General features: G+C 45.9%; 1 protein-coding gene across 1 annotated transcript; it reads left to right on the forward strand.

Annotated features, from left to right (window-relative positions):
* The first annotated feature begins 329 nt into the window (after window positions 1-329).
* On the forward strand, window positions 330-13,226 carry MFAP5 (microfibril associated protein 5). Its single transcript, XM_036385555.2, has 9 exons — window positions 330-776; window positions 1,169-1,231; window positions 3,927-3,974; window positions 5,093-5,116; window positions 7,360-7,395; window positions 8,175-8,210; window positions 8,975-9,062; window positions 9,918-9,991; window positions 10,579-13,226. The coding sequence occupies exons 1-9, from the start codon at window positions 518-520 to the stop codon at window positions 10,695-10,697; spliced, it is 747 nt and encodes a 248-aa protein (XP_036241448.1). The 5' UTR covers window positions 330-517; the 3' UTR covers window positions 10,698-13,226.
* Window positions 13,227-14,313: the final 1,087 nt, after the last annotated feature.

Below are 14,313 nucleotides of genomic sequence, written 5' to 3' on the forward strand. Positions count from 1 at the left end.
CCGATACCTGCTCCCGTTCCTTGGGCTCCCTGCCCGCCCCGAGCCCGGTCCAGTGGGAAGCCCAGTCCCTCCATCCCGCCGGGAAGCGCTAGCGAGGCAGCGGGGTGATGTCACCACTGTCGCTGCCCGCCGGTGCCCCCCTGCCAGCCCGAGCCCGCCTGCCCCGGCCCCGGCCCCGCCACCGGCCCCGCTCGGTGCCGCGGCGCGGGGAGGCGCGGGGAGGCGCGGGCAGCACCCGGGCGCGTCCTGCGGGAGAACGGGATGCGGGCTCCGCATGTCCCTGTGCCACAGGCAGCCAGGGAAACGGGGAAGGGGACCGGAGCACTGGGGTGGGGACTGCCGGCAGCTGAGACGGGAAACGTGGCTAGGGGTAGCGGCCTGAGGAGAAGCCAGGCTGCGTAGAAGGGCAGGACGAAACGGGACACCAGTGTGCAACGCAGACCCAGGAATCCATCCCTGGTGCTGGGCTATCCTGGGGGAATGGGAGGAGCCCCTTCGGAGGACAATAAACTCTGGAATGAGGGTGTGGGCTGCTGCTCCTCGCTCCCCCCCTCATTCCACATGCATGATGATACCATATCCCTCCATCTCGCTGGCTTCTTGGGGTTTTTTCTTTTTTTTTCTCTTTTCCCAGAAATTGTATTTTGAAGACAACCAAAAGGAGAACGTGTTCTGGGTGTGGCTGCATGTGATTTACCCAATAGCCAAAGTGGGGGGGCGCCGAAGGGGAAAATCAGAGCGTCTGCTGCTGAAGGGAGTGGAAGCTGAGGGCTGCAGTAAGTGATGGGGACCCTGTCTTTTCTTTCAGTGCTCCTCGAAATAACTGAAAAGCAGAAGAGAATGGAGGGAGAGAACGTGGGGGAAACTTTCCGTTGCATGCTGAGGGTGTGTGTGGAGCAGGGCTTAGCCATCCAAATGTGAAAAGAGATGGGGACTGGAGAAAGGAGGTGGAAAAGAGGAGCAAAGCAGGTGGTGTTATAAGTTCAGTCCAGAATGTTTCAGAAATAACTGGGATACTGGCCACATGAGGAGGGAGACAGGAGGGAGGCTGGGAAGACCAAATGGTCTTGAGAAGAAAATGGGTACAAGCAGCAAAGTTTCTGAGGTGTAGGGAAGCGTATACTGGTTCCTCTCTTAGCATTCCTCTGTTCTCTCCTCCACTCCACAGGGATGAAGACCTCTGGAACCTGTATACTGTTTTGTGTCTTAACACTCTTCTTGTCCCCAGCTGGTGAGTCCTTATGCCCAGGGGAAGGATTTCTTCCCCATCTGGACCCCACGGAGTTTCCTACACAGAATAATGTTCAATGATCTAAGAACAAAGGCAAAGATATATAGAGGGGTGGAGAAGGGAGAAGGACTGAACAGGAAAGGCAAGGTGGATGTAAGATTGCAAGGAGAAAATTAGGAACTGGAAACAGTTTCCCATCTGTGACACTCTCCAGAAAGTACTGGGAGTCACAAGAGACAAAGGTCCACAGCTTCTACTCTAGGTATGTTATAGTAAGCAAAACATCCAGATCGAACTGAGAAAGAGAGTTAGGTGTGCTTTGTGCTTACTGCTTTACCACCTGGGTATGCATGATCTGCAGGGCATTTCCTAGTGCTCTGCAAAATTTGTTCTGTCACAGTTGTGACATGTTTGCTGTCACTAGCAGTTCCTGCTGGATTGACCTCATTCCAAGCCACTCAACTGCTGGAGGTTTTGTAGTATTTGTACAGCTGTTTTGAGAAGCCTCACCTCTGTAGTTCAGACCATTTTCTGCTTTTGGTGGTGGTGGTTGTTGTTATTCTGTTTTGTGTCTCCATTACTTTGTTTGCTTGGAGATACTTTAGCAAAAATTCAGATCAGTTGTTGTTTTTTTTTTTAATAGCACAACAACAACAACAACAACAAAAAGGAATAAAACAAGAGGGTAGCATCAGACATTATAGTCAGAAGACTCAGGACAGATAGTGAAAGATTAATTTCAGTGAATGGGCAAAGCTTTGTCCAGGAAAGACTGTATGTATCATTTTCAAACTAGGTTATTCTAATACCCTCTTTGATCCTCCCCTCATGCTGAAACCTGATTCTGCTCCAAATAGCACTTTTTCCTTTAAAGGTGCTCCGTAAACAATGTCATGTTTATGACTGTGAAGCAGGGAGATGAGGCATCCAAGAGATGAACTTATAGGTGGGCTATGATTTGAAACAGGAAAAAAAAGGCAGTGGTTTTTATTGTACATGAAGGAAGCCTGAAAGGAATATTTCTTACTTTTGAGTATTTTGTTTTAGCACTTCTCTTTGAGTTCGTTTGTTTTAACTTGGAAAATAACAGGAATCACCATCTGGTCTCTCATTGTTTCTTTTGATTTTGGCTAAGCTACAGATTTGGTGGGTTAAGGTTGTAGTTCTAGATCTCAAGGATGAATTTACTGCAGCTTGGATAAGAAAGTCCAGTTGTTTATAAGGCTTGTTTATTTGGTACCATAGTAATTATAAATTGAAGTGATTGAAGGTGGGATAAGAAAATCAACGTTTTTGTGTCCTTGTCTGGTATGCAGAGATTTCACTTCACTTATGTCCTTTTGTTTTAGAATTGGACTGGTTTTCTATTCAACCCCTAGGGGAAAACAAGATTCGTAATAGCTGACTTTTCAAAGTTAGAAAAGGGGGAGGAGCCACCCTGTCTTTTCTACACATCTCTTCAAATCCAGCTCTGCTGGCTTCTGCAATGGTTTCAGGATTTTCATCCTTCCTTTTGCATCAGTAACAAAGGAGAATGTGCTCAACACCATTTTCTTCCCCACTTCTTACAATTAAGAGATTAGCCAGAACAGGGGAAGTTTTGGGCTATATTAGATTGTGTACTTAAGTTATTATGCATGTCTGGCCCTCCCTGGGTTAATCACCAACAGCTGGCAGCTGGGTGGGGAACAGAATATCAGTGTCCAGCAACTCCTGTAATGCTGTAGAGCAGGATTATGTAGGGGTCCCAAGAGACCCTCTGTGGCCTGCAAGTAACTGCCCTTGGAATGTGGAAGAACTATGACAAAAACTCAAGACCTGATAGTTTTACCCACAAAGTGCTCCCCTCAAGAGCAGAAAGCTGCAGGCTGAGGTTGCAGGACGTAGCGGGATGTACTGATTTTTGGGCTGGTCATGCACACATTCCTGCAGTGCCCCAGATCACTGGCTTTTTCCTGCCAACTCCTTCCTTCATCCCACCCCAGTTATGCAGACGTTTCCCTCGTCTGTGGCTAGCAGGAAATATTTTCCTATTCCTGGCTGCTCTAAGGAAGCTGCTCTGTCACCCTTTATATTTAAACAAACAAACAGTCTAGCCCAGCTTCAGTTCCTTCCATGTAGTATGCACAGCCAAGCCTTCATCATTCCTCTTCTCCAGTTCACCCAGAGGCTGAGAGAGAAAAGATTATCTGCTCTGTGCTCCATACCCAGGCTGGATGATTTGGCTAAGGAGCTACAAAACCTGCAGTCTGCTTTTTACTGTACCAATGACTCAATCCGTGCCCCCCAAGTGAATAATTTCCATTACTCAGTTTCATCTTTTTTAAAATAGAGATAGGTATTTTGCTCAGCCTCCAGAGCAGGGAGGCCACATCGATCTTTTTTTTCAAAATGCATCAAAAGAGGTTTCAGAAGGGCAAGGTCTGGTAGCAGATCCAGAGGTATTTACTAACTTGTCCCTGTGCCTAGCCATTGCCCGTGGTGGAAGCAGCAGGGATAGGATCAGGACCTGCTGTATCCACAAGCCTTTAAACTGCAAATGCAGCTGGCAGTGAGGCTGAGGCTGAGTAGAGAGCATTGCTCCCTTCAGCAGAGGGCAGTGGTGTCTCCTGGATAGATAAACATGAAAATTTCACAAAGCCTGCAGACTATAAAAATCTGTCTTTTGTCACGCCCCGCTCTTCTTCTCTTGCAGACTGGTTTCCATGGATGGTCAATGGGCAAGAACCAGAAACTGCTACTGGTAAGTATTACAGGCATGTTAATGTGCTGAAGATTCCTCATGTGACCCAGTTGTCCTGTGGAGTTACAGCCTGTTTATTAGAAAATACTGTTCTGTGTTTCTTTGCCTCTGACATTGTGAGCTTACCTTTCAGTGAAGATTAAACAAGCTCTCCAAGACAACCTGCTAAGTGTTACATGCTCTTTACAAATAATTCTCTAGTGCAGGGGTCCTGAACACTTAGCTGAAGGGTACAAAGTTATGTTCACAGTCAAGGGTTGTAGGAGATCCACAAAAGCTGGTACATCTTCAACCACGAGATACTTGGGGAAGTCTACTGCTGCTCAGAAAAATCCTAAGGAGAATGGTGCACAAATGTCATGGTGCTTTAGTAGTGAGGCCGTTGGGAAAGGATATTGACTGATTTTCTTACTGACTGTGTTGTTGGGGGTGAATTGATTTATCCCTCTGGACCTTAATCCATTTTTGCCACATGGTAAGATAAAATGAATGTACATTTACATCATGCTTCAGCACCCAGCTTCTTTTCTTCAAACCTGAAGCCCCTGGCTAAGCCTGCAGCCATCTCCCAGCTATGATCCTATGATATGTAATATCTGCAGTTTCCCAGAAAACTATTCAGAAGCCAGGTCAAAACATGTCCTCCAAGCATCCTTTCCTTCATGCTTTACCTCTCTACCATTACCTCAGCTTTGCCATCAATTGCTTTTCAAAGAAACTCATCCACTGAAGAATTTCTGCAGTCAAGGCTAGGTTTTGGGGTTGCCTCCCTCCTTCTCTGCCATGGGTGCCCTTAGCTGTCTGTCCCTAGTGCTGCAAGACCCCTCAGCACCTTCATTTCAGAAGCCAACAGCAGCCATATCTGAGAAGTCAAGATATGCCTCCAAAATACACTCAGGGTTGATACAACATGTGCACTAAGAAATCCAGTCCCAGGCCACAAGAAAGGGGAGTAGATACAGACAGGTTGGGGGTACTGTGTTTGATTATGTATTTGCTGGGTTGGATCCCACTGTCTCATGAGCCTGGCAGGAGAGGTAATTCAAGCTGGCTCTGGCTGGCTGTGTAAGGGACCATAAAGTAAAGAAAAGCTTTTTCAAGGACATTCTCTTTTCCAGGTGGAGTTACCCCTGACAGCTCTGGTAAGCTCCAATCTCTTGGCATCTTCATGCTTCTTTTTCCCTTTTCACCACTGCTGCCTAGACAGCCACAGAAATTACCCATTATGTCCAGAAACTCCTCATCCCACTTCTGATGCATGGCAGCATTCTTCCAGCACTTATGGCTGTCTGGGAGTCCTTTTTGTGCTCCACGCAGGGAGATGAATTTAGGGTAACTTAATGGTCTGTTCTCCAAGGAAATGCCAATCTCACTTTATGTACCAGGGCTCCCTGAAGAGGTTTCCACTGCAGGAAGCCATGAAATTTAAAGCTCACATATCCTTGGCTTCCAGAGAAGGTGGCAGGAACAAACAGACTAAATGATGAGGGTGAGAAATTGGACAGGTTCAAACGGGGACACAGGCTGTGTGTGTGTGTCTGCTGACTGGTAGCAGATGTCCTTCAGTTCTCAGGAGACAGAGGTGCCAAAAATCCCCTGAAAGTAGTAGAGCAAACCCTGAGCATTGTTGGAGTGGGGAAGTGGAAATTCTGTTCTTTCGGTACTGTCTGCCCCACCGTGTCTGCAGCTGTGTCACAGGGGGGCAGCAAAATGTCTGTGAAGAGAAGGGTAGATGGAGGACTTGGAAGATAAGCACTTAGAGCACACAGTGTGTGTCCTCAGAGAGTGGAGATGGCCCCAGGAGATGGACACAGAGCTGATGGGAGTGTAGGCAGTTCCAACAATGGGCAATGGAGGAAAAGAGAGGCTCAAGAAGGAGCCTCCCCACTTTTTTCCAACCCCACTCTGAGTTCAAATCTGTCACCACTGGCCTTGGGGATGGTTTCTCTCTCTGCTGGAGCAGTGTTTCAAACACATTCCTCTGAGATGGGTGAAGACCCGGCAGGGCAGGGGGAGGGAGAACACATGTGGTCGATGCTATGGGTCAGAGAGAGGCAGCTATGTATGGCTGTTTGTGGGGAGTGTGCTCTGACTGTATGGGAACTCATCTGAGAGTGGTGTCTTGTTCTCTAGAGCATCAGCTCCACAGTTTGTCCTCTGCCCTGACTGCTCATGAGCTGGCTGCAGTACTTGTTGTGGGTCAGACTGCCATGAGACTGAGTCAAGAGGCCAGCTGGAAATGTAATCAGGATAATTGAAAACTGCAGATGAGTGGAAGGGCCAGCTAGGAATATAATCAAGATAGTAAAAGACTGCATATTTTGGTTAAGATCTTAAATAAGTTAAAGAGTTAAGTTAGAAATGTGGCTAGCAAGAATCATGTACCCTAGTTAAAGTGTGACAAAGATATGCAGAAGTAAAGCTAGGAGTGACAGAGATAACAGAGTACTGTAAAAGGGCAGAAACCATAAAAATAACTGACCTCCAAGAATAATAGAACAAGAGAGGCTTGGACCATGACCAGCAGGTGAAAAAGGCCTGCCAACTGGACAGAGGTGAAGAGTTCACCATGAGGAAGGTGGCTTTCTTCCTCCTATACACCCACTCCCTTATTTAAAAATTCCACTGACCAAATTAAGAGGATACAATTGCCTGGCCATAATAGATATTCAGCTAATTATAATATGAAATGGGCAGGTAATGCTTATGTATTAGGCTTCCATAGAAATCACGTGAATATATAAAATCTTTCTTAGGTAAATAGAGGACAGGAGTCTGCGACTCCTCCTTGCACATGCCTTTAGAAATTATTCCATATGTAATAAATATCCTTCTTTTCAACTTTAATTAGTTGAAGAGTCTTTTGTCCATCCTTCAAGACAACACTGGAAGAGGAAAGTGGAAGCACAATATTGTATCTACAAGATGTATGATCTTTGTGGTTGGGATGGGAGGTGAAAACAGCTGTGTTCAGCATATGAGGCCTGACAGTCTGTAGGAAGGTAGATAGGACTGAGTGTCCAGACCAAACTGGTGGTGACTAACCTACATCTAAAGGTTAAAAGAGTAAAAGTGAAGCCTTTACAGCAAACTGGGGCTTCAAAATGCTTACCATTGAGGGATCAAGCAAAACCCTTCACAAAGGATGTGCCATTGGGACCCATCTTTGCTCTGCAGCATCCTATCAGCTCTAGCACACCCAGCATATTGGCAGGGAAAGCCTGCAGGTACTCTGACAAATCAGATAATAACAACATCACGGTCAGCGTTGTCTATAAACCAGATGTGAGATGGCTACTAGTCAGGACTGGTAAGCCATCAGCAGAACACTGGCAGGAGGAGACTAAGCTCAAATTAAGATCTTCCAGAACATCTCTTTTTCCAGGTGCAGCTGCCACACCACCTGTGCCTCTTCCTCCTGGTGAGTTTATTCTCAGTTTGCAGCCACATGTTGTGGACCCTCCTCCCTCTCCTCACACAGTCCCTTACACACCTGGAATCCTGCCTTCTCTGACTGCCCCTAAGCCCCACACTCAAAAGATTCATTCTCTTTAACACACATGTTTTGTCTATGCTTCTGGCTACCACTATGGCATCTGAGCAGAAGCAGAAGTCCTCTGTAATTGCTCATAAGAACTTGCCCCTGGCAGTCAGTTCTCTGAATTCCTTTCCAGTTTGTTACTGGGTAAATTATAAAATGTACTGGTTTGCTGTGGTACAGAGGGGCTACTTTATCAGAGGGAGTAACAAACCTGCCTCTTTTTGACCCCTTGTCATGGACATTAAAGAGCCAGTGGTATTGGGATGCTGTTTCTTAAAGCTGTGTGTCACTGTTCCTTATGAAGGGCTGTCACAAAGTCCTTCACCTCTTTACTCCATAAAGAGTAATTACAGCAGCTAAAGAAATTTACCTGGCCTTTTAAGTCAGAATGTCCATACACTGTAATTTTCAACAGCGGTGGTAACGCTTTATGGGAAAGATTAAGTAAATATTTAGCATTGTTGACTTCATAGCTGGCACTAGACTCACATTGGATTTGTACTTTATGGTTTCATGTCAGTAACAATGAAATCTTTTTCCACATTAGAAGTTACAATGGAAGGCTCTTGAAAGAGTTTTCCAGATATTTGTTTTGATTAAGCTGCTTTCTAGGAAGGAATCATGGTAACTAACTAACTTTGCTACCCTCTGTCTTCCAGTTCAGTCTGACAGCGAAGCGACAACGGCTTCATCAGGTGTGTTTTAAGTTTGCTGCCTGCATCTTCTCCCAGACCCACTTTTACCCACCCTGTTAGCTCTCCAGAGACGTTCTGGCTGGGCACACAGCTCTGTCTCCTGGAAAATTGCTTTAAATTGTTCCTTGAGTTAGCAGTACTGGAGAATGATGGTAGTGGAAGCTGAAGCCTTCTCCTGGATGTGCCTGGGAAGGGAGGAGCTGGCAGATCAGCAGACCAGATACAATGGGTCAATATCGTGTCAGTGTCAGTGGCCAAGACCTGGCATTTTAGAATGACATGCAAGAAATCCATTGTAGTGGGCAGTAGTAGAAGAATAGTAGTAGAAAATCCATTGTAGTTAGTTACAGGGTTGATTGTCTGGAAAACTAGGAACTAGATTTGTGTCCTGAAATGTGATAATTGCACATCTTTTAGAAACCCATGTCTTAAATATGCAACTAAAATTTACATTTTGTTTATATGTGTCTGTCCCCTTTACAACATGTGCCTTCTGTATTCTGGGTGTCCAGTGGGCTTGGTTTGCATTTCACTCAATTTTCCCTTCCTTTTGTCTTGTGGAGCAAGGGGATCAGAAATGTCTGCACTATTTTCCTCTTCTTTAAACCAGCCCCATCTCTCACATGAGAGTGACAAGAGAGGCTGGGGTCCTTCCCTAGAAGCCTGGAGGGCTGTCCCTAGTGATGAGGTTATATCTGTGCCTGAATGAGTGCACCTGGCCATGATGCTGGGTTGCACCTCCGTGTTTGTGTGTGTGTTCTCAGACTGCCGTGAGGAAAAGTTCCCCTGCACACGCCTGTACTCTGTTCACAAGCCAGTAAAGCAGTGTATCAGCTACCTCTGTGTTACAAGGTAAGAAACCAGCAGTCCCTAAGAAAAGCACTCGAAACTGCACAGAAATGGTAGGTCTGGTTCATTTGAAGACTAGAGGTTTTCTCTGGGAACCTATTGGTGGGATGAATCCTATCCCCAGAGCAACATTTTAGGCTAATTATTTAAAACAGCACAATGAGTACAGTCTGTGCAGCACTAAGGAGCTGTAATGTGCCCTATATTGTAATCCATATTTAATCCATATTTATAGGGCCATGAAAATGATCAGAGGTATGGAGCACCTCTCCTACAGACAGGCTGAGAGAGCTGGGATTATTCAGCTTGGAGAAGAGAAGGCTCCAGGGAGAACCCATTGCAGCCTGCAGTACCTAAAGGGAGCTTATTAAACAGAGGGAGAGCAACATTTTACATGGACAAAGAGTGATAAGACAAGGGGCAATGGTTTTAAACTGAAAGAAGAAAGATTTAGATTTGTTGTCAGGAAGAAGTCCTTTACTCAGAGGGTGGTGAGGCACCACTGGCACAGATTGCCCAGGGAAGTTGTCAATGCCCATCTTTGGGAGTGTTCAAGGCAAGGTCCAATGTGGGGCCTTGAGCAACCTGATCCAGTGGGTGACATTCCTGCCCAAGGAAGTGAGTTTGGACCTAGGTGATTTTCAATGTCCCTTCCAACTCAAGCCTTCCTATGATTCTAAGATTTCATTAAGTCTTTACAAAGATTACTTTGCTATTGAGCAGCCTTATTTTCGGCTAAGAAACAAAAAAAATAGGATTTGCCTGCTCACTAGTGAATATACACGTCTATTCCCTGTTCCCCTTTTTTGTTTCTTTGTGTCCCTGTGCCTTCCTTTGCTGATCCCGGTGATGCCGCAGTGTGCGTCGCATGTACGTAATAAACAAGGAGGTGTGCACTCGCATTATCTGCAAGGAGAACGAGGTCATGCAAGGTGAGTGGTATCACAGGCTAGCTAGAAGGATAGCTGCAGCCATCTGATAGAGTCTCAAAGCTAACTAGTTGGCTTACACCCTGACCCACATGCAGTATCTTCCCTAGACTTTGAAAGAGCTCTGATGCAATGCAGTCTTGGACATAATACACATGCCATGATAAAAAAACTGGGAAGTAGATATTGTGGTACTAAAAATATGATAGCTCTCTATTCCTCGATCTTAATCATGGTCTAGTAGTCCCAGACACACCCTTACTCAAAGTTGTACTCTTTTGAGGTTAAAGAGTAAATCTCAGTATTTCTGTTCATGAATAGAAGCAGGATCCAGTCTAGATGTTTTATGCAATCTTTGTTGCAGCAAAATACAAGTGGTTTTAACATGTAATGTATATGCATAAAGCCAGAAGGAAATTCATAAAAGCCTAAGGACTTGCTCTTACTTGCCTCATGTATATGGGGATTGAGCAGTTTCAACAGCCTCTGTAGATGCAGTGAAGGATGTGCCTCTAACTATTCTGCTGGAGAATAATTTGAAGGAAGCTTTGATTATCTGTCAACCTGTGTGTGTGTGTGCTTGTCTTCAGATGAGATCTGTCGCCAGCTGGCTGGCCTTCCTCCTCGACGCCTCCGCCGGTCTGGGCAGCCCCTGCCTCTCCCCTGCAGACAGCTCCTGGAGCAGCAGCGCAGGCCTGATGCTCTGTGAGCTGCCAACAGTGGCAGAGGAAAAGGAAGAGAGAGAAGAGAAGGCATCATCCACTACCTACAGTCCAAGACAAGTGCTTCTTGCTTGTGATTCCCCCATTATTTCCTTGCTTCTATGCCTTCTTCTACATCCTCTTCTTGTGATTCCCCCATTATTTCCTTGCTTCTATGCCTTCTTCTACATCCTCTTCTTCAGGTGCTGCAGGGCACAGAGTACCCTCTCTGCCAATCTGTCATGGTAGCTGTTGTCATCTTCATAATCTATTACTGAGGACAGGGGACTCTCCCCTCTTTTCTCTCACACTCTGCCTGGCAGGCTGTGAGCTGCTCATTTCCCAGAGGTCCTTATAAATGTGCTGCACCTTCTCTTGCTTTGCCCCTGAAGAGAGCCAGAAATGGGGACAGGATGAAGTCCTCCCAATGGTACAGATGCCTTAAGCTGCATCTCATCTCACCTTCATGCCCTAGGACTCCTGCCCTAGATTTCTTGCCTGGCATCAGCATGAGCTCAGATGTGGTTGGTCAGCCTGAGCCTCTCTGATTCTCCCGAGCCACTGAGTTTGTTGTGTGATAACACATTCTCCTCCTTGTGTCTGCTGGCCTCAGGGAAGTGACAGAACTGGGAGACGAGCTGTCCTGAACCCAAGGCACCCCTCCCTGGGTGGCCACAGATCATTTATAACTACCTCTGGGAAGTTTTTGCCTCAAGCCCATTGCCTCCCTCACACACATCTCCTACCAAAAGGAAAAAATCTGGATTTAGTATGGCATTATATTTTTCTCAAAAATATTAGGTTGGATCAGAGTGCTGCATCTCCTCTCCTCTCCTCTCCTCTCCTCTCCTCTCCTCTCCTCTCCTCTCCTCTCCTCTCCTCTCCTCTCCTCTCCTCTCCTCTCCTCTCCTCTCCTCTCCTCTCCTCTCCTCTCCTCTCCTCCCCTCCCCTCTCCTCCCCTGTTCTTGTCCCTCCCTTCCCACTGAAGCCATCTCTTGATGCCCATTCCAGGCAAGTTTCAGGGAGCAGTAATTACAGCTCACTCCACTTCTAAGCCCAAGAAAGCCCATGAAGAACCTGTGTGACATTTCTGAGACCTTGCAATGAATTATCTGTCTTGGTGCCTTGTCTTGGTCTGGCTACCTCCACACTCTCCAGTTGCTGTACCTGCTTTCAATCTCCAGTTGAGTTCCTACCTCCTGACTTGGAAGCTCCTGCACAAAGCAGGAAGGAGTTGCAAATTGGAATTGGGTGTGGGAGCAGAATCATTATCTGGGATTGCTGTTTATCTGGCAGCAGATAAACCTGGGATTTTTCTGCAGAATCTCTAACTGTGCTGACCTGCACAGGGCCAGGTGCTGATGGGGAAGGTAAACATATCTGCAGGTATAAGTGCTTATACAGGCCAGCCTGGGCAGAAGAATTCACTGTGGCAGCATTGGATGTCTGGTCTGCTCGAGGACTTTGTTTTCTAGATATATGGAGAACATTTCCAGGTATATGGGCAGTTTTTGTGATGAGACCAGGTAGGGTAAGTAGGGAAGAGCAGTCTGAATTTTATTAATCACTATTGTCACCAATAGTCACCATGTGACTCTTAGTGGCATGATTCTGTGGGGCACCAGAGCATCAGCAAGACCCTGTCTCTAGGATCTTTGTGTTGTTCCCAAGTAACTGAAAACCAGTTTGCTAGATTTGGCATTCAGTCCCCTCACATCATCTGCTGAACCCTTCAGTCTTGCAGGAGCACTGCCCTGTTGCACAGAGCCAGGGTCACACAGTACTGGGGACAGTTTGCTGCACAGAGGCAGATGTTTGAGAAAAAGAGCAAAAACAATTAGTGTAGGACCATCTTGCCAGGACCTGCATTTCTGCTGTATGCAGCAAGAAGCTGGTCACATCCTCTGTGTGGGGGAAGACACCCTGTGCAGACAGTGTCCATGTGAGGTCAAAATTAGCCTTCGATGGGCCAAATCTCTCTATATTCATCCAGTGTACAGGAGAAAGAATTCCAAATCATGCAGTGACTAGAATTTTATCCTACATATAGGAACACTGCACTGCTACTCAGAGGGTGATGCTCCTCTTGAGTACTCCAGGCTCATGAGACTAGGAATGAAGTAGGGATTTCTTTGTACTGAGAGGGTGCACATTTCTGTAGAAAGGAGGGTACTGAGAGCTTGATCTCAAAGACATTCAAGCCACTGGCAGCCACTGGCTTCCATGCCACAGGGATACCTGTGAAAATTGCCTGTGTGGAGGAAGGTAGGATGGAGATGGATCTTGGAAATTGGACTGGGTCAAGTCTGTTCTCTGTATTTAGAGGTGAATATTCATCACTATAGATACATAACTGGGTAACCTAGCTACTGTACAGCATATAGAAATTTAACTTTCATACAGGTTGGGAAGTGGTTAGAAGCCTTTCTGTTGCTTGCTTTCAGCAGGGACAGGAAGAGGTGCTCCTGTCCAGGAGAACACTTTTTTAATGCTAGAGTCTATATAATCCATATTAAAAGAAAATTTATTTCCTGTTATTCTTGGCAACTCTCATGTGTTTGGGTTTATTTGTCTCTTGCTGTTTTTCCTCCAGATTTGTGGGGATACTTGATTCCATATAAAATCTATCATTTGGAACCTTTTACTCCCTGCTAGCCTAGTCCTCTGCTGTCACCCTCCTCTCACTCATGAATCACAGCTCACGGAAGTTCCTGAGAATGCTTTTTTTTTCCTAGAGAAACATAACATTTTCTCCAGCATTTTTTTTACCATGGATAGCTGTGCTAGATTTTCCTGACAATTGTTAGCTGCTGAACACAGGGATAACTCCTCCCAGCCCGTGAAATCTGTGCTGAGGACACATCTTTTTACTATGCACATGCCATGACTTTCTGGTGGAGAATTAACATCTGCAAATAAAATTGCAAGATGACTGAAATAAGAGAAAAACTGTAATAAATATCACATAAGAAGAGAAGAACTTGTTCACTACAACCATTTAACTCAATAATGGGAATAACTGAGAGACCACATTAAAAATTACACATCTAGGTCAAAAAGATTAGGAAATTTTCCCTTTCATTGATTTTCTGACTTTTTCATAGTTTCATCAGGCATTGACTGTACATTGTATTTTGGTTGAAAAGATGAAGCACTAAGATGTGGGGGACTCTAAGCAATGCAAGTGCAAGCAGTGCAATCTTCATGTGCAAGCAGTCAAGTCTGCATTTAGATGGTATTTCTAGAACAAAAGTGGCCGTGGGCCAAATTACCCATTAAGCTGCCTCTGAGAGTGCCCCATAGATCTTCAGGACTAAACCACACAATGCAGATTATTGCACAACACTCTACTCCCCTTCCTGGCTGAAGCTGTGGTGTCCTGGTCTCGGACTGCTGTAGTGGGTACAGCCCCAGCCCCAGTGGCTGGAGACACTGCTCCCTCCTACACAGGCCAGAGCCTGCTCTGTCTCATAAACTCAGCCTTTGCAGTGCTCCTGCATTGGCACTTTCCCCTGGCTGTGTGAGCCAAGCACAACATATGCCATCAACTGTTTGTAATTCAGCTTATTCTTCCTTTTCCCTTACACTAGAGTCGGCCCACACTTCATTGGCACTTGTCCCATA

The sequence above is a fragment of the Molothrus ater genome, chromosome 2, assembly GCF_012460135.2.
Source record: "Molothrus ater isolate BHLD 08-10-18 breed brown headed cowbird chromosome 2, BPBGC_Mater_1.1, whole genome shotgun sequence".
Taxonomy (NCBI): domain Eukaryota; kingdom Metazoa; phylum Chordata; class Aves; order Passeriformes; family Icteridae; genus Molothrus; species Molothrus ater.